Raw genomic sequence first — 13,412 nt, forward strand, 5'->3', positions numbered from 1 at the left:
AATCTTGTTCCCCGTGGGGAACATGTCTAGGGGCCATGTGTCGTTATATCTAGGTGATTTTATCGATCTCGGCGGCATAGATAAACCACTGTCAACCCTCAGCTTTAACATCCTCTTTCTTTTTTTCTGTCTCATTCTCATCCTTATCCTCATCCTCATCTTCATTCTACTCTTCGCCCAAAAATATCCTCTGTCATATCTTTAGGTTTCTCTGCTATACTGTAGTCAATATGGCGGATGACAAGAGTCTCGCTCACATTGGCAATGAGAGTCATGACAAGGCCACGGCGTCCGATGGTCCTGAACACCTAGAAGATGGCACCACCAACACTGAGATCAACTATGACGACAAACGGTCTCGCTGGCATCATCCGATCACCGTATGTCTTTGGTGCCGCCCTCCTTGCCTCTTTTGGTGGCTTCTCATTCGGTTACGATCAGGGTGTCATCTCCATCATCCTTGCAATGCCCCAGTTCCAGGACACATTTCCTGAGATTGCACCTGGCCACTCTCGCTATGGATTCAACACGGGTTTCATGACTGGCATGCTCGAGTTTGGCGCCTTCGTCGGTTGCCTGTTCTTCCCACTTCTTGCCGACCGATATTCCCGCAAGTATGGCCTTGCTGTAGCTACAATTTTCTTCTGCGCTGGCGCTATCATCCAGACGGCGGCACATAACTATGGCTCTCTTGTAGCTGGACGCACTATTGGTGGCGTCGGTGTCGGTACCCTTGCCATGGGTGCCCCCCTGTATATCTCAGAGATTGCCCCTCCCAACCTGCGAGGTTCCCTGCTCGTCCTCGAGGCCATCTCTATCGTTATTGGCGCCATTATCGCCTACTGGATCACTTACGGTTGCCGCGACATCTCTAACCACTGGGCTTTCAGACTCCCTTTTCTCTTACAGATGGCCCCCGCTTTGATGGTTGGCGTCGGCATTCAGTTTTTCCCATTCTCGCCCAGATGGCTAGCTATGCGTCATCGCAACGAGGATGCGCTACACGCGCTTGAGAAGCTTCGCCGCTTGCCTGCAACTGATGCTCGTGTTCAAGCAGAGTGGAAAGGCATTGTCCGCGAAGCTGAGGTTTACGAGATGCTGTTGAACTGTAATCATGCCACCAACAAGAACCCTGTCGTCCTTGAGTTCCAGCAGTGGGGGGACCTTTTCAAACCCAAATATATCCGACGCACCGCTGTGGCACTGGCCATCCCTTTCTTCCAGCAGTTCTCGGGTATCAACGCTTTCGTCTACTACGCGCCCATCTTCTTCGCTGCACTCGGTCAGGACTACGAGATGTCCCTTATTCTGAGCGGTATGGTCAATATCTGTCAGTTCGTTGCCGGCATTCCCACTTTCCTCTTCCTTGACAAGATTGGACGTCGCAAACTTTCCATTTTCGGAGGTATTGCTATGGGTATTCCTCACATGATCATGGCGGGCATTGTGAGCAAGTACAACGGCAAGTGGGTTGAGAACCCTGGTATGGGTTGGTTTGGTGTGGCCCTTATTTGTTAGTCCTTTGATCTTTTATAATTGTTGTCGTCTCTTCTAACATTTTCCAGATATCTATGTTCTTGCATATGCCTCATCGTACGGCCCCTTGGCTTGGACTCTGCCTGCAGAGGTTTTCCCTAGTTCTAAGCGAGCAAAGGGTGTAAGTGCTGCCACGGCTATGGTTTGGTTGGCTAATTTCATCATTGGTGTTATTGTTCCTGAGATGCAGCTCAGGCTTGGTTGGGGTACTTATCTGTTCTTTGGATGCTTTTGTATTGCTGCCTCTATCTTCTCCTTCTTCTTTGTTCCTGAGACTGCGGGCAAGAGTCTGGAGCAGATCGCCGGCGCTTTCGGCGACAGGCTTGAGGATGAAGAGAATGAGCTCGGATCCCCGGCCCACTAGATGCGTTACGATGACGAATATTCCATGGGTATGGTTTGGACATGGCAATGTACTTAAAGACAGTGTACTCCATTGACCAGTGGGATGTAGAAACATGTACATTACCTAGCTAAATACACGGTTTGAGTCTTCTAAATATGAACACATTGCCCATCAAAGACTAGCCTCTGCTATTGAGATGTAGCTTCTCGAGTGTAATTGCCACTTAAATCATCCTGGGATTCTAATACGAAAAGACCGGATTTGGACCTGTGGGAGTACTCGTTCATCAGCTTGCCAGCATCGTGCTTGAAGACAGTTTGAAGAACAAAGTTAGGAATGTAACACACGTACTTTATGCACTCTATTTGCTCCCGAATACTGAATACAGCTACAACGAAAGAGTTGATTAAAAGCCGAGAGAATTTATCAGATGTGGCAAATTACTATCCAGTGAGAGACTGTAGGCTGGTAATTAATTTCTGAAGCTCTACAACCAGACTGCATGTTTAATACCGCTGTCTAGTCCCTCACTCAAGATGGCAACAAGAGTCCATAAATCACCTCTGTCGCCGCTAATGCTATATATCTCGATTCCGCCACGTTCTTGTCCAGCCACTACGACAAATTTGCCATCGTCGCTAAGTCCGAAACCGCGGATTGTGTCAAGGTTGGTTCGCACGTGCTTGATCTCTTGACATTCTTTGCCGTTTCCTGAAAGTAAGATTACAGCGATAGCATCACCTTGTAGCTGTTCATGGACATTTTGCAGATGAGGTTCGCGCTGGGTGATATGCCTTTCCCATCTGTTGCTGACGTATAAAACGTTCGGAATCTTGGGATGTAGGGAAATCTCAGCTGAGTCCATCATGAACTGATGGCCCGGATGAACATTCGGAGGAATGACATTGACCTCAAAACCGTTGATGGGCTGGACGTCCTGGTCTCGTAGAGTAGACAATTCAAAAGCGATTACGTTGTGTGAAAGCTCGCCAATGACATATATAAGTTTCTCTGTGAGTACACGTCTTAATGACGTGTTTTAACTGTTGAGGGTAAGGGAGAGCCTGTCGACGTACCATCAGGTGTCAAGACGGCATGTCGAGGTCCCGTACCAGGAGGGCACAGGAGCCAGCCTTGTACTTTCAGCTCCGGTCCATCACGATTAAGGACCCATACGCGGTCAGCACCTAGATCAGGTGCATAGAGTAGGCCTCTCTTATCTTCAAGCACTTGGTGCACGTGGCATTGTTGTTGTCGACCTTTATTGGGACCGTGTCCAGCCGCTTTATATGGAAACTCTGGTAGAAGCTCGGTTCGAGGCGTATCCTTAAGTCTGAGTCCTTCTTTTTCGGTGATTGAAATGGGGTAAAGGGAAACAGAACCTCCGAGATACTGCTAAGTGTGAGCGGGCAAAGTTGGGCATTGGCTTGGCTGGCCATTACTTACAGTACCAAGCGCTATGACTGTCTTGTCTCATAGGATAATAACTGAATAATTAACACAACAATCACATTCGACATAAAGGACATTGACATACAATGAGCAGGTGCGCCTAGTGTCGGCTGTTGGCTAGTGATGATGCAAGTCTTTTTAGAATGGTTTAACTCGAAGGTGAATAGGAGGCCAGACTCTTCACCTTCCGACAAGGCAATCAGTCTGTCAACATCTCCATTCGAGGATTCAAGTTCTATCCAAGAAACGCTTTCGGGTGCTCGGTAATCGGCGACAATTTTGATCTCTCCTTTTTGGAGGTCTACGGCCAGTGTAGTGAAGTTGGCCCGGTCGCCGGACAGCAGCAGTGAGGGTTTCATGGTGGTGGCAAGAAGAAAAAGTGACAGTTGATCAAATGGACCTAATTAGAGAGTGATGCAGTTCAAACACGAAGGATTGAGCTAGATCGTTTGTCTGGATGAAAGACAACGTGGAACATGTCTGGGGTCAATTACTATCGATGTCCGGTTGCAATTAATCTATTCAAGAGGGCTAACCTCCCATGCCACTGCCCGTTCCGCTTTCCTCATCTTGAACTCCGCGCCAAACCAAGATATTGTTTATTTCGACTAAAGTTCTAGAGTCATGGAACTAATTAATCACAGAGAGTTCACTATGTCCGGACCCACACCGGAGATAGTTTTGTGGAGATCGGCCGATTCAAGTACGGGGAAAACCTCGACCGGCCTAGGAACCGTTCGCCCATGCTCCCCATCTCTAGAGGTCCGGCAGATCGGATAGAATCCGGGGTTCTCTCTGTTCCCTCCGATCCGTTCCCGGCTTTGGGGCATGCCAGCACGGTTATTCCGCTCTAGATGTCGGCATAAGCATTTCTACCCCAGTCAAGGTCAGGAAGAGCGTATGAGAAAGCATCCACAAATCTATGTCTCATCTCAAGAGCTGATTTTGCTTCTCACTTTGTCCGATGGCTGGCTTTCTAACATGTCCGGTTCAGCAAAGTCGGTAATTCTCCACCTCCGCTTGCACTAAACCAATTTGGTCAAGGTCGCGTTTGAGCCGGTGGCTGAGCTTAATTATGTCCGATCTTGTTGCATTGATGTTCTGGACCGCGACCATTACCCTTTGGACGAGACGAATGACCGACAGCCGTTTAGGATCAGGCTCAGGAAACCTGATGGTGTTGAATTGAGTTTAGCTTGTACGATGGATATCCTGCAATCTTGCCCAAACCACCTTCGTCTGCAGCGTTTGTTCGTGTTTTACTATTCTGAAGCTAGTTATGACGGTACAATCAATCCCTGGAAAGGCGATATTCGTAATCGGCGGTCCAGCGGGCCGTGGCAAGTCCACTGTCGCAACCTATCTGTCCCAACGACCCTGTTCCTTACTACTTCATCACTTGTTACTAATATCATGCTTAAAGATGAATATGACTCAGGGATGCCGCGACATCTTGAAGGATATTTTTCAGAATGGAATATAGAACATAGATATTTTAAGATAGAACGGAATGGTTGATGTATTAGATAAGGATAATATCTGGTATAAATATGGATATGCCAAGGACTTAAAGGTTCTTATTGTGGAAACAAGTGATCTAAAAATATATAGCTAATGCTTACTAGCCTAATGCTCTATGTATCTTGTCCTATGTTGGCAAGCTTGTGGCTGAGCACGGCGGCTGAGTCTCCGGTCCAAGCTTCCAGATGAATTTTTTTTTCTCTTATTTCAATTAGCATTAAAGACCTCAATAGCATAAACTGTGGTTATTCACCAAATGCATCTGGATTAATTAACCACACTACACCAGCCCTTCTCATGTCTTTACAAAATATCGAGTTCGATAAACATGGCGATATTAAACTTCGTGTTGGCAAAACAGACCCTGTCACCTTTACAGCCTGTTCAAGGGCGTTGGCAAGAACATCGCCAGTTTTCGAGCGCATGCTTTATGGGGGTTTTATAGAATCCAAAAAACCAGATGACGAGGAGTGGGTTGTGAGCCTTCCCGAAGATAAGGCAACGGCAATGGCCCTCTTTTTGCACATATCACACGGTCAATTCGATCGCATCCCAAGAACGCTATCGATGGATGACCTTTACGACCTTACAGTACTGTCAAATTACTATGATGGCACACGAATGTTGGAACCTTGGATAGAGAGATGGATGGACTCAATAGAAAATAACGCAAAACAGTCAAAGGAAGCCATGACCAAATATCTTTGGATTACATTTGAGTTTGGATATAAAGACTCTTTTGCAAGGATGGCAAGACATATGGTTATGGAATCCGAAGGTTCTGAGGACGCAAATCTCCAAATGGTACCTGACATTGTTGGTGAGATTCCCTGCCCGATCTAAACTGCTATGTCCCTAACCGCGATTTTAAGAACGAATATCTGAAATCCGCATTTTGATCATCCAGACACTCCTAGACGTCATCAATCAACTTGTGGAGGACTTATTGGTTGTTGACGAGAAGCCACGTTGGTGCCGTCATGCTGAATGGATGGGTAATCATCGTTGCGAATCTATGATTCTAGGCTCGATAACGTTCTGCCTTTCTCGAGCGGGCTTGTGGCCCTTTCCCAAGGCAGAAGATGTCACAAACAGCATTGTTAGGCTTCGCCGCACGATGGCAGGGCTGGTGATACATGATATCGGAATGGTTTTGGGTGTCGATCACGCGCCTTGTAATCCCGGGTATTTTTTGTCAAGGGAGATGGAGAGAATACTTATGGACATACCCGATCCTGTGACTGAGGTCCACATAGAAAGGATGGATGAGCAAAGGAAGAGGCTAACACAGGCATGATTGATATCGATTTTGGCACAGCTTGAGACAGGATAATCTACCGGAGATTATAACGGAGTGGATCTGAATTATATAGTAATGTATGAATAAGTGGCAGTAAATTAAAGCTTCTATCTAATAGTTGAGAGATAACTTGGTCTGAGGAAGGTATGGTTTCAGGTCATGCTGGTTCAGACTCATGCTTATGAAATCTGAATATCAGAATGACACTCTAGAATATGGGTACCCAATGCCTAAGTCGGACCACAGTTCCTTGGTTCTGTCTGGAACAATGATGAGTCCCAACCAGCACATGCCGATATCCAGGGACGGATAGGAACATTCCCCCAGCACCTACTCAGGGTTCGGTTTTGGGTCTTCTCCGAACATCTGTTCTTACTCAGTGGGCTGATACGTATGCTATCTTTACCAAGTCTACCTCTGGCAACGGTGAATATCAAGCCTCACCAAACACCTTGGTCATTAGCGCCAGTGGCCAAATCACCATCAATGGCAATGCCATTACCTCGCCACAGTTTGTTATTGGAACCATCCTCCAGTGGACCTCTGACTCAGGCAATTCCACCTCTGGCAAATTGTGGATGTCGAACAATACCACTACCAGCTCTTTAAACTCGGCTACTGGCAATCTGTTCTGTGGTTCCATATTGTACATGGCATTTCTGCCGCCAAAACATGTGAATCGTTACGGCTTTGCCAATAACCCCAGCAGTCCCGATGATCCTGACAATGAGGCTCGGATGAATCAAATGCTGCGGCATGAAAAAATGGGCTGTTGTCGACAGCATTGGAAACCAATCCCTTCAGATATACTTTGAGATGCAGATAAGTCAAATAACTATGAAGGTCAAGCCAGAGGTGGTTTCAGTTCTCGGGAATGGCCTGAAGACTGTCTTTGCGAAGCCTCACTATTGGTATCATGAGAGGGAGGCTAGGGCAACGAAGGCAAAAAAACTTATTTGACAATGGTCTGTCAGGTTCTGATGGTAAGGGTTCTCCGACCATTGCTGACTTTGGTGAACCCACTGGTGAACCAAATGATGGCTTCCCTAACACCGAAGTTTTGGATCCACTTGACAGCCTTGGGAACGCAGTAAGACAAGCAATAGATATACTAAACTAACTCACCGCTTTGTCATACACCCCTCCTGTGACGGTTAGGTTTTAAACAAGTAGGCTAGTCCGTACTGGTTTATATTGGCAGAGTCGTAGGGCGTATGATAGTGAGCGGTAGCGAAGTGTCATTTTTCTTAATAGTAGATATAGCGGGTAAGGCGTATTCAGGTAAAGAGGTTTCATTAATAGCTATTGAGCTAAGTATACTAACTAATGTTAAGTGAATGTATATATACTTGGTTACTTTGTAGGGAATCAGTGATGTTATCGTGGGATCAGTGCTAATCATTGATGCTTGGCACTAATTATAATACAGGGTAGGGGGATATGATTAGTATATAATAGTTCAAAGTTACCATACTTGAAAGGTTCTATCCTCGGCTGCCTGCAGCCAAACCCACTTTTTCATTTCACATGTTGGCGCATGCCTCGACCAGCATCCCGAAGCATCTTTGTACATAGTTGGTTGCAGGTCATTTTCCTGACCTGAATCTTTTGCTTCTGGACTTGTGACACTGGCCATTCTCATCAAACCAGCCCGCTGGTAGTATCCCTTGCCCTCTTGCAAAACGAGAATGATTGTGTTCTTTTCTTTTGAACTCGTACCACTCTCTAGTATCATGGCCGGAAGAGAGAAATCCTTTTTCTCCGCAAGGGATTCATGGTCAGGATAGAAAAGAGAATATGCGGTAATGTTGTCGGTGAGCCGAAGGGCGGCCCAGATTCCTTTCTGGAGGCCCTGCGTCCAATTTTCCTTGTGGTTGCCCCAGTCGATGAACTCGAATGGCACATGTATTACCATCCCTGTTAACTGAATGAAAGGTTTTAACTTAGGCCGCTTAAAAATCCTTCGCTTTCTGTACTTATCGATATTTATGATCTCTCCAATCAAGGTGACTAATTCAAGTTTGTACTCTGGGTTGTTGCGGCTCGTTAATTTCAATTCTCCCCGCCAGCCTGTCCATGACCAGGTTGGAAACTTCCTGACGCGAGTTGCAGGCTTCAGATGATACCATGCATTTATCATGTGAGGCTCCTTATCATGTATCGGATTTCCCAGAAAGTGACCCCAGAAGTATTTCTCCTCGTAGTAGCTGAGGATACCCAAAAAGGCATTCAGGGAATCTTCTTTCTTCGTAAGTTGCTTGGCACTGTATCCTATAATGTGATCTCCTATGGTTTTACGGCTTGTGTCTGGCGATTTTATCTTTAACGGTTGAATGTAGTCAAGTACTCGGCCCGATTTGTTATGCAAAGCCTCCATAGATATACTCAGAGACTCTAGGCAAGTCATGTTGTTGCACTGAAAAACGACTTGCTCGTTGGTGAAGAAGATCCTCCTCCGGGATAAGAATCCTTCTTGGTATGTCCAGCCCCTTTCGGCCCATTTGGTGGACTGAATTTTGTCCCTGGGTGGTTTGCCAAGGTAGCGAAATTGCATGTTATCTATTTGCAGCGGTTTTCTTTGTTGATTACGCGGTGCAGTCACCCCAGCCAAGCCATCCCCAGAGTCCTTCCCGGCAGCAGCAATGATGGTGAAAGAGGCTTGGGAATAGATCTTGTCCATCATCTCAAATTCTTTCTTCTTCGAATTTTCTGATTGCTTTTGGTCGATGCACTATGAATCATCAGCAGGCGGCAAATATTGAATAACTGGCTATTCAACGCACATGTCGATCGACCCATAGATACTTATAACCCAATCTCTTTGTCACTTCAATACTATCATTGATGACTGGAGCCGTTGATTCGCTTACACCTGACTGCTTTTTGTCATCTTCTCCCCAGACGTATGAGAGAGCTGCATATTCCTGATTCGTAGGAAGTGATACAGGTTTGATAGGCTTTCCAGACTGGTGAGAAATGCAGTCTATGACTTTGAAAGGCTGTAGTTGAATCTTCTCCTTTGATGTGCAAGTGTCATCGTGGTTTTTATTGCAGTAGGTGATCCAAGACTTGATTCGTTCATACTCAATAGTTCTAGGCCAGGGTTGAGAAGGCAAAAGGCTGGGAGAAGGCTCTGAGGTTGGTTCGGTTGGTTCAACAGCTATGAGACTGCCCATGACTTTATCTATTTTCGTTTCTTTCTTTTCTTTCCTCGAGTCGAGACGTAGTAGAACTGTGTCCGTAAGTTTGAGCTCTGACAGTCGAGTCGCCCTCAACCCTTTGAAAAGCCAGCCAGCTGATAGGGCGTGTAGAAAGATTTGTGACTTATCCGACTTGAGTATTGCAAGTGATTGGCAGATACGACAAGAAGACAATGCAAGATCTTGCTGAGATTCGGATACTTCTGCAACGCAGTAGTATTTCCTATTGGCAAGCTTCTGAATCATAGCCGACCATGGTATTGTGCGGCACCGGTCACAACAACTGCTAAGGTCTAGGGCCTGATCAAGTTTCCTTCGTTTGTTGGGTGGACTCGACATCCTGTTGAGGTGGAGGGGAGCTTGAAGGTTCACAAGAATGAGAGTTTTCAACGGGAACTATCCTAGTGAACGTGAGGATATGTTAAGTTTAGGAACATAAGATCAGCACCTCGAAGTCGCGCTTCTAAGTCATCCACGACCCCGCACTGTAACCGCGTTCTCATACATGCCGCGTATGTTGTGATATCGAATCAAGAGCATTGGATGTTGCGTCACGTGCTGTTCAACTGTTTACTCATAACAGTGAGCTGAACTGATCCAGATCTTCCTGAGCTGCCGGGGCATGATATTTACTGCAATAAGTCGCTGGTAAGGACAATGATACTGTTTCTTAGTCTTATAAATGCAATATTTAAATTTAACAATTGATATATTTAGGAATGCAATATTAACTTTTATTAGTTATAGATATTAATAATAATATACATGATAGCAGTAATGATTCCGATCGGCGCCATTGCAAAAATGAAGTAATCTAGAAAAGATGTGCCTTCGCTGAGATACTGACGAGTCGTTGACTCTCCAAAAAGGACGAGAAGTGGGCCGACATCAGTGGCAAGATCATTGGAGAAGTCTGATAGGTCATCAGCTGCGGCGTGGGTCGCCGCAAATGCGAAAACTATCAACGGCGAGTATCTCATGGCGGCCTGAAAGTTTTTCATCAATGCAGTCTGGATGAATTGCCAGAATTAGGATTATAGATTGTGTTTGAAGATAAGGCGGGAAATGTTACAGAAAATAATCATAAACACCACCGAGAATGGAGATCTTTTTTCAGCTGGAGAGGATATAGAAACCCTGCCACGTCAAAGCACATCGAGGAGGAAAGGGGAATCAAGGCGGCCAATAGAAGGGAATAGAAGCAGATTGTTCTTATTATTAGCCCCGGCCCTACCCTCGAGGTATCAGAAAAATTACCCGCTGAAAGCATAAAAGACGAAATTGGTAGGTCACTTTATGCTCCTCAGACTCTAGTTTTTAGACTTCTTATTTTTATATCATAAGACTTCTGCTACCTACTAGCCTACCTATGTGAACACTGATGTCTCTTGTTCTTTGGCTATGCTCTTACTCTGCAAGGGTCTGGGAAAATATTCTACAGCATATGTCTTTAAGATCGTTAAATAGGTTAAGTTATCTAAGATTTTGAATAGACATCTGGTCATGGTTACTTTTCCTGGAATATTTTCGACTTTTATGCCTGCTTAACCAGGTCTAACATAGGATTTCATGTGGAGACTTGTTTAACGTGGAGGGGATCACGTGTGTGCAACGTGACTATGTCACTTCTACATTTATCTGCAGTTCTTCAACCCAGATCTTCAATCATTTCATTCATTCTTTTATGAATCATATAGTTCAATAATGTTGGCACGGATTGAAATTTATTGACCTAGTGTTACAAAACGAAGAGTGGAAGGGTATGAGCCTTTTTTTATACGAACGTCCTAAGATCTACCCGTCCCAACCTGAGTAAGTACCCTGTAACAGGATGCTTCCACTGCTGCCAGCCAATTCAAGTCTGAAATATAGATACAGCTAAAGCCAATGCACCCGGTATTATCGCAATAGCCACGCCTGCTAGTGTAGCCATCATAACATACCGACCATCGCTTTTCCTTTCAAGTCACTTCTCAAATTACCCTCGCAGTGTCGGGTTGTGTCCCCTATAGACAGAGACCTGCGTCGTACTCAATATCCATTTGCAGACCCTCTCACCACATCTAGTTCATCAAGTTGGCGATACGATGCCCCCGTTACAGGTACAGTACCCGTGAAGTTAGTTGACTCTATCCCCGACCAAAATGACCGTACAGTTTGTGCTGAGTTTAGGAACCTTTCTCGAACAGTGGTATCATTCAGAGCACAGTAGAGCTGCCCATCCCTTTTTTTCCACTCGCCATTCACTATCACATGCTTGACATGGCTGGGGTTAGAATGTAGAAGTAAAGCAGTGACTGCATCTTCCCAGCCTAGCATGGTCGGAGCCGATCCATCGAATACAACGACATCAGCTTTAGCGCCAACACGAATGACACCGAGGTCGGGTCGTCGCAGGGCTAATCCTCCGGCTCGTGTCGCAAGCAAAAAGGCTTGATTAGTTGACATTGGATTGTTCGCCGGATATTGAAAGTCTTTGATGGCTTTCTGATAGGCTTGCTGACGGGCAGATTGTAACCATATTCTGGCCTGTGTTATCAAGTCACCACTGAAGGTATAATGTGTTCCAACGCTGAGTGCAGCCTGATCTTGCACCAAGGCAAGATTGGCGTTATCCTGACCGTGGTGCATCTCAAACTCGGGAGCCATGGAGATATAGTGATTGAAACGTCGCAAGAGATCGGCATCTGTAGGTGTCACAGCATTGCCATGAACAAAGATAACGGGGTATGTATCATTAAGCAGGCCGAGCCTTGCCAAGATCGAGGGACTGTTTTCTACACCCATCGGTCCACCCACGAAGTGAGTTTGGAGAAACGAGATATTGGATGCTCTATTTTTCAGTTAGATGCTATCATCAACTTATGCAAGAAATTGTGCTGCGTGGCTTACCTTGCCATATTAACAATATGCTGCACCTCTTCTGGGTCGCCAGTATCAAAGGTTTCGTACGCAAGACCAAAAGATAAAAGAGCATTTCGCTCGGACTGTCCCGAAATGTTTTTAAAATGCTTTTCCTGATCCTCAAAGGCAAACCCGTCAATTCCTCGGCGTATATGGTATGCATAGAAACCACGGATCCCACTGTCAACGATTGCTCTGATAGTCGCGTCGTTGATAGCCTGCGTAAAGCCACCTGAAGCATTATCTACCAGAGTCGTAACGCCTGAGTTTAGGGCTTCGCAGAGTCCGACGAGTTCCGAGTAGTACATGATCTCTGGAGTGAATACCTGTGCAGTCAAGGAGAAATTAGACCAACGCCCCAGATACTCAGCTAGACAGCTATCACCCCCAAGGCTTCTTTGAACCGTTTGCCAGGCATGGCGATGTGTGTCGATAAAGCCAGGGCTAATAATGTCGTTCCCAGCATATATGACTTCGGTATCAGGAGGAATAGTCACATTATCCTTTGAGGGCTCAAATACAGCGGCGATTTCGTCGTTGAGAATTAGAACAGAGTGGTTGCGCTTCACCTCTATGGATTGAGATGCTTCGTCGAAAGTGATGACTGATCCTTGATCAAAAAGAATAGATTTGGCAATGGCGAAACAAGCATAGCTCGCTGTCCACACAGCAGTAGGAAGAGGCCGCATTGTCAAGAATCAATGGAATGAGAATTGATTCAATCTGTCAGTTCGAAGGCGCATCATGTTAATAGTCCTTTGAACAATTTACGGCGTCTCTTTGGCTTCCGAGGCCGAATCGAGTATCTAATTGTTAGCCGCACGTTTACGCTCATAGGGGGTCTTTCTATTAACAATCCGAAATGCCGAAGTGCCAGAATGTAATCTGTCACTGCACAGCCTACGTCGTTGGCCAAATTCCAATTTCCAGCTTACGTATGCTCAGTCAAACGGGGAGACTTGCTTTGACTAATCTCCATGCATGCGAAAATCACCAATTTCGAAATTCTGGCATTTAATACTACGTTGAGCTGAATATACCTTGCGCTAGCATGAATTGCCGAATGTCGTTCGGTATTGTGGTACGGTTCGGCCGAGACGGGGCTTGGCATCGATGATAACGTCGCAGCCCGTTCGACCTCCGCCAATTCACG

At 45.8% G+C, this 13,412-nt stretch overlaps 5 protein-coding genes across 5 annotated transcripts; 2 read left to right on the top strand and 3 right to left on the bottom strand.

Annotated features, from left to right (window-relative positions):
* Positions 1-342: 342 nt before the first annotated feature.
* On the top strand, positions 343-2,033 carry EDB82DRAFT_531468 (general substrate transporter; the record flags this gene model as incomplete). The annotated part of the gene is made up of 2 exons (XM_025732311.2): positions 343-1,513; positions 1,566-2,033. The coding sequence occupies 2 exons, from the start codon at positions 343-345 to the stop codon at positions 1,898-1,900; spliced, it is 1,506 nt and encodes a 501-aa protein (XP_025591248.2). The 3' UTR covers positions 1,901-2,033.
* Positions 2,034-2,369: 336 nt separating this feature from the next.
* Positions 2,370-3,693, bottom strand: EDB82DRAFT_519046 (Lactonase, 7-bladed beta-propeller-domain-containing protein; the record flags this gene model as incomplete). The annotated part of the gene is made up of 4 exons (XM_065609054.1): positions 2,370-2,893; positions 2,959-3,274; positions 3,329-3,345; positions 3,420-3,693. The coding sequence occupies 4 exons, from the start codon at positions 3,691-3,693 to the stop codon at positions 2,370-2,372; spliced, it is 1,131 nt and encodes a 376-aa protein (XP_065465264.1).
* A 1,352-nt stretch (positions 3,694-5,045) lies between these two features.
* On the top strand, positions 5,046-6,306 carry EDB82DRAFT_482339 (uncharacterized protein). The gene is made up of 2 exons (XM_065608190.1): positions 5,046-5,675; positions 5,728-6,306. The coding sequence occupies exons 1-2, from the start codon at positions 5,153-5,155 to the stop codon at positions 6,150-6,152; spliced, it is 948 nt and encodes a 315-aa protein (XP_065465265.1). The 5' UTR covers positions 5,046-5,152; the 3' UTR covers positions 6,153-6,306.
* Positions 6,307-7,444: 1,138 nt separating this feature from the next.
* On the bottom strand, positions 7,445-9,830 carry EDB82DRAFT_482341 (heterokaryon incompatibility protein-domain-containing protein). The gene is made up of 2 exons (XM_025732307.2): positions 8,939-9,830; positions 7,445-8,886 (listed from the first exon to the last, which is right to left on the bottom strand). Exons 1-2 carry the CDS (start codon positions 9,692-9,694, stop codon positions 7,621-7,623), a joined length of 2,022 nt encoding a protein of 673 aa, XP_025591245.2. The 5' UTR covers positions 9,695-9,830; the 3' UTR covers positions 7,445-7,620.
* A 1,236-nt stretch (positions 9,831-11,066) lies between these two features.
* Positions 11,067-13,214, bottom strand: EDB82DRAFT_482343 (uncharacterized protein). Its single transcript, XM_025732306.2, has 2 exons — positions 12,248-13,214; positions 11,067-12,188 (listed from the first exon to the last, which is right to left on the bottom strand). The coding sequence occupies exons 1-2, from the start codon at positions 12,946-12,948 to the stop codon at positions 11,387-11,389; spliced, it is 1,503 nt and encodes a 500-aa protein (XP_025591244.2). The 5' UTR covers positions 12,949-13,214; the 3' UTR covers positions 11,067-11,386.
* Between the last annotated feature and the right edge of the window lie 198 nt (positions 13,215-13,412).

The sequence above is a fragment of the Fusarium venenatum genome (genome assembly GCF_020744135.1).
Source record: "Fusarium venenatum strain MPI-CAGE-CH-0201 chromosome Unknown EDB82scaffold_1, whole genome shotgun sequence".
Lineage (NCBI taxonomy): Eukaryota > Fungi > Ascomycota > Sordariomycetes > Hypocreales > Nectriaceae > Fusarium > Fusarium venenatum.